General features: G+C 51.3%; 1 protein-coding gene across 1 annotated transcript; it reads right to left on the minus strand.

Annotated features, from left to right (window-relative positions):
• Positions 1-3,897: 3,897 nt before the first annotated feature.
• Positions 3,898-11,369, minus strand: ACR (acrosin). Its single transcript, XM_025399800.1, has 5 exons — positions 11,253-11,369; positions 10,026-10,229; positions 9,523-9,806; positions 4,978-5,123; positions 3,898-4,532 (listed from the first exon to the last, which is right to left on the minus strand). Exons 1-5 carry the CDS (start codon positions 11,327-11,329, stop codon positions 3,984-3,986), a joined length of 1,260 nt encoding a protein of 419 aa, XP_025255585.1. The 5' UTR covers positions 11,330-11,369; the 3' UTR covers positions 3,898-3,983.
• Positions 11,370-13,958: the final 2,589 nt, after the last annotated feature.

The following is a 13,958-nucleotide window of genomic DNA, read 5'->3' on the forward strand; positions in this document are numbered from 1 at the left end:
TGACCATACCAAGTGTTGTCAAGTCTGTGGAAGAGTCAGAACTCTCATATACTGCAGGTGGGACTGCGAAATGTTGCAATCACTTTGAAAAAACACTCTGGAAATTTTTTAAAAAGTGCTTTTTAACATATACCTACCAAATGGCCCAGCCATTCCTCACATACGTGCTTAGCCAAGAGATATGAGCGTGTATGCCCACACAAGTGCTGGTATTTGAGTGCACATAGCTGCTTCATTTGGAATTACCCAGACTGGAAACAACCCAATGTCCGTCAGTGGGTAGACGGCAAAACAAACTGTGGTATAGCCGTGTGATGAAATACTCAGCGACGGAAAGAATAAATCACTGATACACAAAGTGAACCTCAAAATGATTATGCTGAGCGAAAGAAGACAGATTTTTAAAAGGGCTTGCTATTGGGTTTCATTTATATAAAATTATGAGAAAAACAAATTGATAGTGAGACAAAGCAGATCAGACATTGCCTGGGGCAGGAGAGGGGACAAGCTGGAAGGATTGTAAAGTACCGCAAGGAAACTTGAGGGGGTGATGGACGTGTTCACTCTCTGGGTTGTGGTGATTGCTTCGGGGATGCATTCGTATGTCAAAACTTACACCTATCAAATGATCCAGCCATTCCACCCCTAAGTATTTACCCGAGAGACACGAAAGCACATGTCCATGCAAAAACCCCTGTATAGTGTTCAGAACTAGATCACTGATGATTCTTTACCAAGAATGGAGTTTCTGGAGTGAACTCCATTAAGTTAACTTCTGTTTCTTGGTCAGTTTTCTACGTATTAAAGATGAACCATTTTCATTTTTTCACATTTCCATTGTAAATTCTCTAAGATTGGATTCACCAGAACGTTTTCCCTTGCAAATATTGTAAGATTTCATATATTGATGAGATACACAGCGAGGACCTCTGCCTCTGTAAGTGTCAGTATTGTGCATGATCCCTGCCATGCCCACTGTTCTGGCATCAGAGTCTTGCCCTGTACAGTTTAGCCACTGTCAAACCATTTTCTTCTTTTATTGTTGCTATCAATAAGCTTCATTATGAATTTGGTTTTTATAAATACTTTTCATTGGCTTAGGTATCCCATGAGAAAACAGTGAGCACACCTCTCGGATGTCCAGGTGGGCACACCCCTCAGATGTCTAGTTTTAGTTTGTCACACAGCTGGTCATTCTTCCCTGTTTCTCCTGTCACTATGCGCAGGAGACGCCTGCTTCAGGATCTGAAAGTTTAAGGGTAAAACTACCCATAGGAACATGAAGGCAGATCAAAGAGTGTCAATTTTAAAAATGAAAATTGGGGCCAGGCACGGTGGCTCAAGCCTGTAATCTCAGCACTTTGGGAGGCCGAGGCGGGTGGATCACGAGGTCAGGAGATCGAGACCATCCTGGCTAACACGGTGAAACCCCGTCTCTACTAAGAAATACAAAAAACTAGCCGGGCGAGGTGGCGGACGCCTGTAGTCCCAGCTACTCGGGAGGCTGAGGCCGGAGAATGGCGTGAACCCGGGAGGCGGAGCTTGCAGTGAGCTGAGATCCGGCCACTGCACTCCAGCCTGGGCTACAGAGCGAGACTCCGTCTCAAAAAAAAAAAAAAGAAACTGGCTTCAGGAGAGAGAGCGTAAAAGTCAACAAAATGAATTACCAACTCCAACTTCAGAAGCACCAGCTCTTAGCCAAGGCGGAGAGAACGTTTTAAGTGTGATCAGCTGTTACTATCCTACGGCGCTATGGGCCATTCGACTCAATATGCAAGCCCTCCTATGTGGCCAAAGCATTTCAGGGGTCATGAGAGGAAAATGGCAGGCACCAAAGTGCCCCTGCAGATAAGCATAACGGTATGCACCAGCAGCCACCACCAGCTGGCCCACGAATGACAGCCCACGTCCATGCATGTTTCCGGTGTGTCAAGCCCTGCTTTGACGCTCTGCATCTGTCCTTACTTCATGGTCACACAGCCCTCTGGCACATCTTCCCCAGAGCACAGAGCTTATGAGGGGTGGAGCAGGGTATTTGTTTGAACCTAGGTAGACCAATAAATTTTAAAGATGAAGATTCACAGCTGCTCCATCCAGGTGGGCACATCCCTCGGATGTCCAGGTGGGCACACCCTAGGCGTGGTCCTTTGAGCTTTCTCAGTTAGGGTTCCTCCCACCTGCCATGGCACCTTCTCTGCCACCTGTCTTGGTAACCGGGGCATAGGACCACCTTGCACTTGACTGACACAAGCCGCTAGGTGGACACACGTGCGAGTGAAAACTTGTTGCAATGACTGTGCAGCCAAGAGCCAAGGTTTCCTCTTTCTGAGACCTGCCATCTTCAGTCTCACAAGGGGTTAAACCAGCAGTCAAGTTTTGCATTTTTACTCCCTGATCAGAGTAAGCAGTTGACCTGAACCTATCAGGATTTCCTTTTTTTTTTTTTTTTTTTTTTTTTTTTTGAGACGGAGTCTTGCTCTGTGGCCCAGGCTGGAGTGCAGTGGCCGGATCTCAGCTCACTGCAACCTCCGCCTCCCGGGTTCAAGCCATTCTCCTGCCTCAGCCTCCCAAGTAGCTGGGACTACAGGCACCGCCACCACACCCGGCTAAGTTTTCTGTGTTTTTAGTAGAGATGGGGTTTCACCATATTGGTCAGGCTGGAGGATTTCTTTCCCAGGATTTTTTTTTTTTTTGAGACGGAGTCTCGCTCTGTCACCCAGGCTGGAGTACAGTGGCGCGATCTCCGCTCACTGCAAGCTCCGCCTCCCGGGTTCACGCCATTCTCCTGCCTCAGCCTCCCGAGTAGCTGGGACTACAGGCGCCGCCACCTCGCCCGGCCAATTTTTTTGTATTTTAAGTAGAGACGGGGCTTCACCGTGTTAGCCAGGATGGTCTCGATCTCCTGACCTCGTGATCCGCCTGTCTCGGCCTCCCAAAGTGCTGGGATTACAGGCTTGAGCCACCGCGCCCGGCTCTTTCCCAGGATTTTGCAAATAGATGTGAACAGTTCCAAGTACTCTATGCTGCTGTCCCCAGCATGGGGCAGGGCGGGGCAGGTACTCCATGCAGACCAGGGTCATGCCTTGCCTGGGTTCCTCACCATGCTTGGTAACTGCTTCTGGCCTTTCCTATTGGTTCTGTGTGACATCTTTTCATCCTTATCACTTAAATGGCTCTAACTGGTTTCTGTTCCTCGCAGTGGAAGGTCTTAAAATAAATAACCCCAAATCCTAAGGAAGCCATTCAAAGCTCACTCAGGGGCATCCAAAAAGTATTCCCCATTGCAGCTCCTGGAAAGCTCTAGCAAAGAATACATTTTTAAATTTGCTCAAATCCAGGAACTATTAAGATTTAACTACAGGCAAGTAATGAACAGTAAAATTGTGTTTGGTAGTAGACACTTGTTTTGGTGCCCCGGTGGCCTCCTTAGCCTTTGTGTTCTGCGGGGTTCAACCTTCACGCAGAATCTACTCTGTGGGCGTCGACACCACCAGGACAACACGGCCTCCTGATAGACGACTTGGACCCACACCCCTTCTTTCCCAGTCAGCTCACTCCCAGCTGCTGTTTTGGAGGCCCACCCCCTTTGACTTGCACATGCAGAGATGGCTCTTTTATTTTCACCATTTGTCATTTTCCCTAAGTGAGAAATAAGGACCATTCCTGGTCTACAGCCCCAGGTCACCTCATTCCAGCATTAAAAATCAAGATTTTAAAAAACACAATTGGCACTAATGTACAAGCAATTCCACCTTATTGTAGGGTGAAGGAGAGAGGGTAGATTTTTTAGGGGAAATTTGGGTTGAGGTGGGAGGGGAGATAGGAAGAAGTCCAGAAAGCATCTCTTTATGTATATGCATGTATACATACAGATATGTGTGTGTGTGTGTGTGTGTATATATATATATGTTTATTTATTTATTTCATCTTTCCTTTTCCTCAGCACTGAAGGGCTCACTGGGTCTGTTGAGAACCGGGTCAGATCAGGAGGTAGAGGTCAGTTCTGGGAGCTCTGTGGTCTCCATGTCATAATAGTTCTTTCCGTCGGAATAGGTCTTCCCCTTCAAGGCCTCTATGAGCTGCTGTAGGCGCTTGGCAAAAGAAAGTCCTTGGGGAGGTTTTGTGGTAGACGAGGGTGGAGGTGGGGGCGGGGGCGGGGGTAAAGGTGAGGGTGGAGGTGGGGGTGGGGGCGGGGGTGGAGGTGGGGGTCGAGGCCGAGCTGAAGGTGGTCGGGATGGAAGTGGTCGAGGGGGCGGTTGGAAATACCAAGGAAGGTGAGCAGAGATAGGGTGGGAGGAGGGGAGTTGAATTGGGGGCGGTCTAGTGGTGGGCGGTGGAGGGGTGGCCGGTTGAATCATATGCAGAGCATTAGAACCAATCTTGGAGGCAATCCAGTTCAGATAGGGCCAGGTGGCCGTGTAGATTCCGGGGCGCTTGGCACGGGCACAGCCTACCCCCCAGCTTGTGATTCCCACGACCACGTAGGCGCCTTTCTTGCTGTCTTTGCACATGAGAGGCCCGCCGCTGTCCCCCTGCCCAGAAGGACACAGAGGTCACGATCTGCCTGAACCGCTCTTTCCCTGCCAAGAGGGGTCAGAGGCTCTGGGAGGACAATTTCCACAGTCACATGGTTTCCTGCTGCCATAAACACAAGTGGTTGTGGCAAAGTTTGAGGGGGTGTCAAGGGCTTCATTTGGGATGTGAGGAGGGTGTGGATTGTCAGGGCTTTCCTTGCAGTGAGATGAGCAAGCGCACGTGTCCATGGGGGCACATGGCAGGGGCTGCCAGTGGCTGCCACCTCTCATCCCCACTGTGACTGTAGGTGCTAGAAAAGGGACCGGGGAAGCAGTCACTAGAGAAGGGCCCTAGGCAGAGGGGTGGAGATAATGGAGCTTGGGGATCCAAAATGAGGATGTTCTCAGGGGCCGGGAGAGTCCCGGAGGGACCCAGGGGCCCAGAAGCCAGAAGGAAGGTTACCTGGCAGGTGTCGATCTTGCCTAAAGGATACCCCGCGCACACATTGGTTGGCTGAATGCGCCCATTGTACCACTGGGTCGAGTTACACAAGTCCAGGTCGATGAGATCCACACGCGCCTCCATCAGCATAGATGATGGCCTGGGGGCTACAGTCAGACCACTCGGTGGTCAGTGATCATGGGAGATGCGGAAAAAAGCCCTGCCTCCTTGCCCCACCGAACCCCATCCTCTGTGACGCTCCAGTTAAACCTCAGACCCATCCAGTCAATGCCCCGACCTCTCCTTATACACCAGAAAGAGCAGACGAGAGGTGGTGGGAGGAGGTGGGGAAATGTTATCCAAATCAAGTCCAGAGGAGCGAGGAAGAGAGGAAGGAAGGGTGGAGGCCCATGGACAGGTAGATGGAGAATGGGCGGTGGAGGGTGGGTGTGCATATTAACGGGGGATTATGGAGGTTAGCTGCAGTATTACCAATAACGCCTAGTGTGCACTAAGCACTCACTGAGTCACATGGTCCCATTATTCCCATTTTGGACCAGAAGGCTGGAGCACCGCCCACCCAGGTCACAGTAGAGATGTGGTAGGGCTACAGCCTGGCCTCAGGACTGCTCCTCTCCAGACTCCAGTCTGAGACACACTGTCCGCTCCCACAGTCTGGCTGTAGGCCACCCTCCCTGCTTCTTGTCCCTCATCAGGACGCCTCGGCTCAGCTGTGGACAGCATCTGCTGGAGTTGGATCGATAAGCCCCTCCCCATATGCTACAGATCTGTTCCGAGGAGACGGCAAGGGAAGCTCGGGGCAGCGCATCCACACACTGGCAGACCTGGCAGGGGCAGAGGCGGTTGAAACGACCCTAATGCGGAACTTCCTTGAAAACCCTGGACTCGGCTGGGTGCAGTGGCTCACGCCTGTAATCCCAGCACTTTGGGAGGCCGAGGTGGGCGGATCACAAGGTCAGGAGATCAAGACCATCCTGGCTAATACGGTGAAACCCCGTTTCTACTAAAAAAAATACAAAAAATTAGCTGGGCATGGTGGTGAGCACCTGTAGTCCCAGCTACTCGGGAGGCTGAGGTAGGAGAATGGCGTAAACCCGGGAGGTGGAGCTTGCAGTGAGCCGAGATGGCACCACTGCACTCCAGGCAGGGTGACAGAGTGAAACTCCGTCTCAAAAAAAAAAAAGCAAGCCCTGGACTCTCTACCACGACCTTTGGGTTAGAAAGACCCAATGCTACGGTGCACACAGTCACAGTTGCTCCTTTTCAAGGGGTCTCACAGACAGAAGGGTCCCCAACAGCAGCAGCCACTCTGGCCCCCACCACAGCAGCACCTACAACCCAGGGGGTGGGTCTGGACGTCACCTGCAGAGCAGATGGGAGCAGACTGAAGTAGGGGCAGACCCAGAGCATAGCTACACAGGCCAAGACAGGAGACAGGGAACACAAGAGTGATGTGCACAGGGCTAGGCACGGGCAGGTGTCTGGTAAGCGGCTGCTGAACGAGTGTTCCCTGGGCTTTATGTTTTTTAATCCCCTCAGCCCCTACCTTTTCTTACCATCCAAGCAGCAGTGAGAGTTTTGTACATGCACTGCCCTTGGGGTAAGGCTGACATTGAAACAACAATGACAACAATCCTGGGGCTTATTAGCCATTAACAAGACTTCTTTTTTTTTTTTTTTTTTTTTTGAGATGGAGTCTCACTCTGTTGCCCAGCCTGGAGAGCAGTGGCGCGATCTCGGCTCACTGCAAACACCACCTCCCGGGTTCACGCCATTCTCCTGCCTCAGCCTCCCAAGTAGCTGGGACTACAGGCGCCCGCCACCACACCTGGCTAATTTTCTGTATTTTTAGTAGAGACAGGGTTTCACCGTGTTAGCCAGGATGGTCTCGATCTCCTGACCTTGTGATCCGCCCGCCTCGGCCTCCTAAAGTTCTGGGATTACAGGCGTGAGCCACCGCGCCTGGCCAAGATGACTTTTTAAATCTATGGCAGAGCCCATAGTCTTGAAAGCCATGGGTTTCATTGTGAAGAGCCAAGTGTCCTGAAATAGAAAAGGGTTTTCTCAATCCCAACACCTTGGCAAGTTTTTTGTTTGTTTGTTTGTTTGTTTTTAGATGAAGTTTCACTCTTGTTACCCAGGCTGGAGTGCAGTGGCACAATCTTGGCTCACCGCAACCTTCACCTCCTGGGTTCAAGTGATTCTCCTGCCTCAGCTTCCCGAGTAGCTGGGACGACAGGCGTCCACCACCACACCCTGCTACTGTTTTGTATTTTCAGTAGAGATGGGGTTTCAACATGTTGGCCAGGCTGGTCTCGAACTCCTGACCGCAGGTGATCCACCCGCCTCGGCCTCCCAAAGTGCTGGGTAAATTACGGGAATGAGCCACTGCACCTGGCCGACACCTGGGCTTTAAATAACAAATGCTTAAAAGCCTGCTGGAACTCAAAACCCAATGGGAAAGAAGCAATACCTGGGGATAGCTCTTCCAGCCCCAAAGCAGATGAGTTGAAGGAGGTGGTAAGACTCGGAAGGTCTGAAGGAATCACAGGAGCTGGAGCCCGGGGGTGGAGGTGGTAAGACTTGGAAGGTCTGAAGGAATCACAGGAGCTGGAGCCTGGGGGTGGAGGTGGTAAGACTCGGAAGGTCTGAAGGAATCACAGGAGCTGGATGGAGCCCGGGGGTGGAGGTGGTAAGACTCGGAAGGTCTGAAGGAATCACAGGAGTTGGAGCCCGGGGGTGGAGGTGGTAAGACTCGGAAGGTCTGAAGGAATCACAGGAGTTGGAGCCTGGGGATTTCTTTAAGACTTGGGCTTATGGGTAGAGAATGTGTTTGCAAAAATGAAAAAAAAAAAAAAACAGAAACAGAGCTATCCTATTAGGTTTATGGGAATTCCAGAACAAAAAAGGTTTTGCATGGCATCCAAGATGTAGCTAGGAGACTACAATCCTTCTGAGTAATAGAATAGGACAGCAATGACTGGCAGTGGGGACCCTGAGTTCAGCCTCCCAGGACCACAGGGACCCCCAAGAGCTGTGGACATCGACAGACAGGGGACAGAGCATGGCAGGTGAGGGGGCTGCACAGAGGCCAGGGCAGAGCCATGGGTATCGGCAGCTGGAAGAGAGGCTGTCCCTCCAGGCCAGAGGGGATGGCCATGTGTCAAGCGAGGCCAGTGAGAACAAGGACAGCTGGGATGAGACTCCCTTCCCTGAGGGACAGGAGAGGTGACAAACCTGTCAGAAACTTAGACCACCTCCTCAGAGAAGGAAATAAGAGTTAAAGGAAGAATCCTCAAATTATTGATTTTTTGTTGTTACCCAAAAAAGGCTGCGTTTTAAACTCAAATGACTGAATTGCCTTGAATTAAGAAGCCTCATTATCCATTATCAAGGAAAAAAAGAGATGGAGAGCTAAGTTAATTTCAGTCACATCTTCACATCTCTACTGTGACTGGATAAGGACTCACCACTTATGGAAAACTGGAAGCATAGGTCACATGCAGAGATCAAGTCCTACTGAGTCTTGTCCTGCTGGCAAAACCTTGCCACCCACTGCTGCGATTTAATGGGGTAACCTGTTGCTTCTGGGATAAACAGTATCTCTAGTGTGCCTGAGAACGTGGGGAGAGGTGTCTGGGACTTCTCTGACCACGGAGTCAGTAATGACAATTTGTCCTAGGTCACACCTGGGGCCCTCCATCAGCCTGGTCTGGTATGGAAGAAATTCCCCCTACTCTCCTAGAACTCATCTGGTGTCAAGTGTGTTAGGTAGTGTTGGATGGACAAGAGATCTTCTGGGAGCCAGGGGAAAGAGAGACAGCTTGGTTACAGACAGAGGTCTAGAGCGGCAGCTACACCCATCTTGAATGGAGAGGTACCTGGTGGACACTCCAGGAAGCCTGAAATAGAGGAATGCCTATGACCCACAGAAAGCCACACCGACCACCTGTCCCCTTCCCAGTCTACAGAGCAAACGTCAAGTAACTCAGATGGAGAGGGTACATTTGGTGCTATGACTGCCCCAGAGGCGGCTGCTGATGGTGACAAAGACAGCCTGGAAGCAGGAAGGCTGGGCCCTGGAATCACAGGTGTCAGGAAACGTTCAGTTTGGAGACATCTGATCCAGCCCTTCCATTTCCAGATGAGGAAACCGAGGCCCAGAGAGTGGAAGGCGCTCTCATACAGCCACATAACCTTATCTGGAGCTCTTCTCCAAAGGCTGTTTCAGGGTTGCTCCTTGTTTCCAGGGTCCAGCAGCTTGGGCCCCGGGTGCCAAATACAGACACAGCCTCAAGCCCATTCTAAGCAATGCTGCAGTTCTGCCTGCACCTGCCATCAGTCCTCCTGTAGAAAGCAAGACAAGTCACCCATCGTGTGACCTGGCACAGGGGACTATGGAAGGCCACAGTGATGTATCTACATATAGCGCCGTGAGGAGGATGAAAGTTGCTCGGCTGGGTGTCAACAAGTGACCACTGCACCTCAAAGACCACCAGGAGAATGGCCAGCAGCGTCCCCTCTTGGAGGTGCTCCCATACTCACCTTTCTCTTCTATATATCCCCAGCCAGCCACCCAGCAGATCTGGGGGCCTCTGGGGAGGCCTGCCTTAAAGTGGGGCAGGCAGCCCGGCCCAACGAAACGCCCACACGAAATGGGAGGGGTGATCTTCACGAGGGCAATGTCGTTTCCCTCTGTTGCAGAGTTGTATTTTTCGTGAATGATGATTTTCTCCACATATCTCTCTTGCAGAGGTGCCTTTACTGGTTTATTGTTCCCGTATGTAATTTCCTTTGCTCCGAAAACCAGTCTCCAGTCATACACTTTACTGTGGGCACAAAGGTAAGCCAGGTCACAACTGGTTGGACAAAAGCCTGGTGACAGTGACCCTCAGGGCCTTCCCCTAGCAAAGGTCTGGACCAGCCCCCAGAGTCTGGCAGCCACTTGACCCAGAGCCCCAGGGAGACTCTGCACAGCGTCCCTGGGGAGCACCCCTCTCTGAGAAGAGCCGTTCTGAAGACCTCCCTCTGTGCATCCCTACACGTACTTTTTGCCAACGAAGCAGTGAGCAGCCGTGAGCACCCATCGCGAATTCAGCAAGCTGCCTCCACATGCGTGGTACCTGTGACTGCCGTACGTGAAGATCTGGAGGCTGACCATCCAGGGCCAGGCCCCATGCTGTGCAGCCTTCCCGCCAACAATGCGGACACCACCTTGTGGGTTCTGCCTGAACCGTAACCCACAGGGGCCACTGGGGAGAGACCAGGACGCAGTCAAACCTAGCATGAGCACAGCCTGTCCTTGTAACTCCACAACTGAGGGGAAGCAGGGACATGGGGTTGGGAAGGCGGGAAGAGCTTCCGGCTTCTGGGAAAGCAGGGGCAGCCTGGGCTATGTAGGACCCGCAGGCTCTAGGAAATGGTTCTGGGGCCACGACTTCTCCCGTCTTGTGGGCGCAGTCACAGATGGAGAAAGAGGAGGCCGCAGGAAGCCAGGACAGGCTGTATGGGCCCTGAGGGATGGCCCGTCCCTGGGCAGAACAGGAGGGTAGAGGTGGGGATGTGGGACCTGGGGATAGAGGGGTATAATGGCCTGAGGTCTTTATAACCAATCCTGGGTCGGAGACTCAGGGAAGAGTCAGGTGACGAAGGAGGTCCTGGGGCTGCAGAACTGGGCTGACAGTGATGGGAAGAGGGATAGTAGCCAGGGGCAGATACTGTGGCCCACAGGTGTAGGGGGCACACTGAGAGCAGTGGAGGTCTGGAGGTGGAGGCTCTGGGAACTGTGTCACAGGTGGGAGGCCACATATAGCTTGGGAGGTATTGGTGTTTTGGGGTACCTTGGAGTGAGAGAGTCTACTGGGGGTTAGGGGCACAAGTAGTGTGAAGTGATGATATCCTGGGGCTGTTGGGCGCAACCACGGGTTGGGACGTCTCAGCCGTCTGTGGGGGGATAAGGGCTCCCAAAATCAGGAGTTTGTGTCTTCAAGACAGTGGGGTCAGTCGCTGGGGGAGTGGGAGAGGCACAAGGAGCCTGAGGTGCTGAGGGGTCCATCTCTGGAGGAAACCATGAAAGCTGAGGGTCTGGGGCTCCAGGCTGCTGATTGTGGGAGCAGGGGGGTCCAGGTTAGGGATGTGGGTCACAGGAGCTATGAGACCCAGGGACTGCTAAGGCCCAAGCCCAGTCTCCTTTTCCCTAGCCCTGGACAGAGGGAGTCAGGGTGGGACCTGCTCCTCAGAAGATCCTTCCCCCACCAAGGTGCCCTGACACTTACTCACACGTGGCGTTATCTTTAGCAGCCACGGACACTGCCAAGAGCAGCAGAATGGCAGTTGGTAGCATCTCAACCATACTCCCGGCGCTGCCTGACCTGAGAGCCTAGTGACCTCACAAAGCTCCGTGGCTGCCTGGCCAATCAGCAGGGGTGACCTCCCACCCCACCCCCAGCAGTCGAGCCAGGTAAGAGCCCTTCGCCTTAACTGGTTTGTGCCGAAGAGACGTCCTGCCTTCCTGCATAGGCTCCCCCCGCACCAGGATGATGGCGGACTCCTGTGCAGCCTCATTCCCTCTGTCCCAAGGCCAGGGTCTCCATTCCCAGTTACTCTTGCAAGGTCCCCACATCACCCAAGGCTCTGGCTTTGTGCAGGTTCGGGGTCTGCCTCTCAGGTATATGCTGTAACCACTGCAGACTCACAGACTGAGGAGCGGCTCAGACCTTCAGTGATGAGACAGTGCAGCATGTTTGTGGATCAGAGGAGTCGGGGCCAGCAGATTAATTGATCCTTCATTGCTGTTGGGGAAAATTTCTTTTCCTCTTCCAAGTGCATGCTATCAACACACTTTTCCAAGAGCCATTTTGAATTTCCCTAATTTACAACTGCAAAGCCCACCTTCTTGTCCATTGCTGACTATCATAAGGTCTCCTATCATCCTGAGTGTCTCCAGATTGCCTTTCTGTGACTGAGGTGGAGCAAGGTGTTTTGTTTTCTCCTATCCTTGAATGTCAAGAGTTTTCGTCACAGCTACCTGAATATCATGAAGCATCATTTTTCCCATCTGATTGTCAGGAACTAGCATCTCACCTACCAGAGTGTGACAAAAGCTTATTGCAAATGCCTGAATGTTAAAGCCTTTTCCATCTCCTGCAAGTGTCAGGAGGTCACACTCCTACCTGCCTGAAGGCAGTTTTACCTCTTCCACCTGAATGTAAGATCTCAACCAGCCTGAGGGTCAATAGGTTCCACGTCACCTAAGTGGGTGTCAGAAGGTCCCATGTCTCCAACCTGAGTGTCAGGACATCTCATCTCCTCTTCCTGTGTTGAGTTTTCAGATTATCAGATGATCTTGATTTTTCTATTTTCTCTAACTGAATGTCATACTTACGACATCCTCAGATGAATGTTCAGTAGGTCTCATATATATCACCTAGTATCAGGGAGTGATCACCTCCTTCCTTGAAAGCAACAACAACTCTGTTTTTCCACTTCAATGCCAGAGGTCCGCATTGCCTCCACCTACAGGTTAAGAATTCTCATCTACACCACCCAAGTGTCACCTTGTCGCATTTTCTCTACCTGAAAATCAAGAGGTCTTACATCTTCTAGCTGAATGTCCAGAGGTTGTATTTTACCTCTATGAATATTCTGAAGTCTTTACTGGCATACTGGAGTGCTGGGAGATCTCATTGCCCCCATCTGGGTGCCAGGGCATGTCCTACCCTCTACTTGAATATAGTCTCATATCCCTGTCTAAGTGGCATGGAACTTTCATCTCCTCTGCCAGAGTAGCATGAGATCTCCTCTATTCTGGGTGTCCAAAGTTCTTGTCTCAACCTCTTGAGGTCTGCAGGTATTCTCACCTCTTCCTGGTTGTCCGGAGGTCTCATCTCCCTTACCTGAGAGTCGTGAAACCTCCTGTCTCCTATATGCCCTACCTGGTCAAGACACTCTATTTCCTCCATCTGAGTGTCAGGAGATTTTTTTTACCTTTGTGTCAGGTAGCCTCACTGCCTCTAGCTGAAGGGCAGGAGGTCCTATGTGATGACTTGTATGTGAACAGGTTTCAGCTCCACTGCTGAGTGTTAGGAGGCCTCACTTATTTTAACTGAGCATCAGATTGTGTCTGATAAATAACCAGAAAAAGACTTTGGAAATACAATTCAAGAAATGGCAAGAAGAATTCAAGAAGTGGGCCCAAGTGCAAACAACGTTCATGCCTGTAATCCCAGCACTTTCAGAGGCTGAGGCAGGAAGATCACTTGAGCTCAGGAGTCCCAGACCAGCCTGGGCAACATGGCAAAACCCCGTCTCTATAAAAAATACAAAAATTAGCCAGGTGCGGTGGCACGTGTGTCCCAGCTACTCAGGAAACTGAGGCAGGAGAATCATTTGAACCTGGGAGACAGAAGTTGCAGTGAGCCAAGATAGCACCATTGCACTCTAGCTTGGGCAATGGGGGTGAAACCCCGTTTAAAAAAAAAAAATTAAAGTTTTGACTGTTAAAGAAAATATTATTCAGGTTTTTTAATGGATAGCACCTATTTATTTATAAATATTTAGGAGGTATCAATAACAAAGTCTGAAGACCCAATGTCAATGTCTAAGACCATTATGGTTTGACTCTGCAAATCTTACCCACTTCTGATTCTAGAAGGGGCTGCCAGTCATTGTGCCTGCCCCTGGCTATAGTGATGGTTGCAGGAAAAGTACCTGGCCCAGCCCATTTAATTTTCTCATTTAATCTAATGGAAGCAACAGACGTCTCAACTCAGAGTGACTTCGTTTGACCTTCTTCATGCCGTTCCAAGAGCAAAGGAGAGATGGGTGACAGGTCTGGGGCCAGAAGGTGGGGTCCCATCCGAGGGCATGGTTCAGGCTGAGGCAGAGTGTCCAGCCCAGGGGGCAGGATGGGGGCTTCCCCTCAAACTCCTCCCTGTTCTCTGCTTCCACCCCAACCCCCAGGGACCCCTCCAGCTCATCCC

This window comes from Theropithecus gelada, chromosome 10 (genome assembly GCF_003255815.1).
Source record: "Theropithecus gelada isolate Dixy chromosome 10, Tgel_1.0, whole genome shotgun sequence".
In the NCBI taxonomy this organism is placed as follows: domain Eukaryota; kingdom Metazoa; phylum Chordata; class Mammalia; order Primates; family Cercopithecidae; genus Theropithecus; species Theropithecus gelada.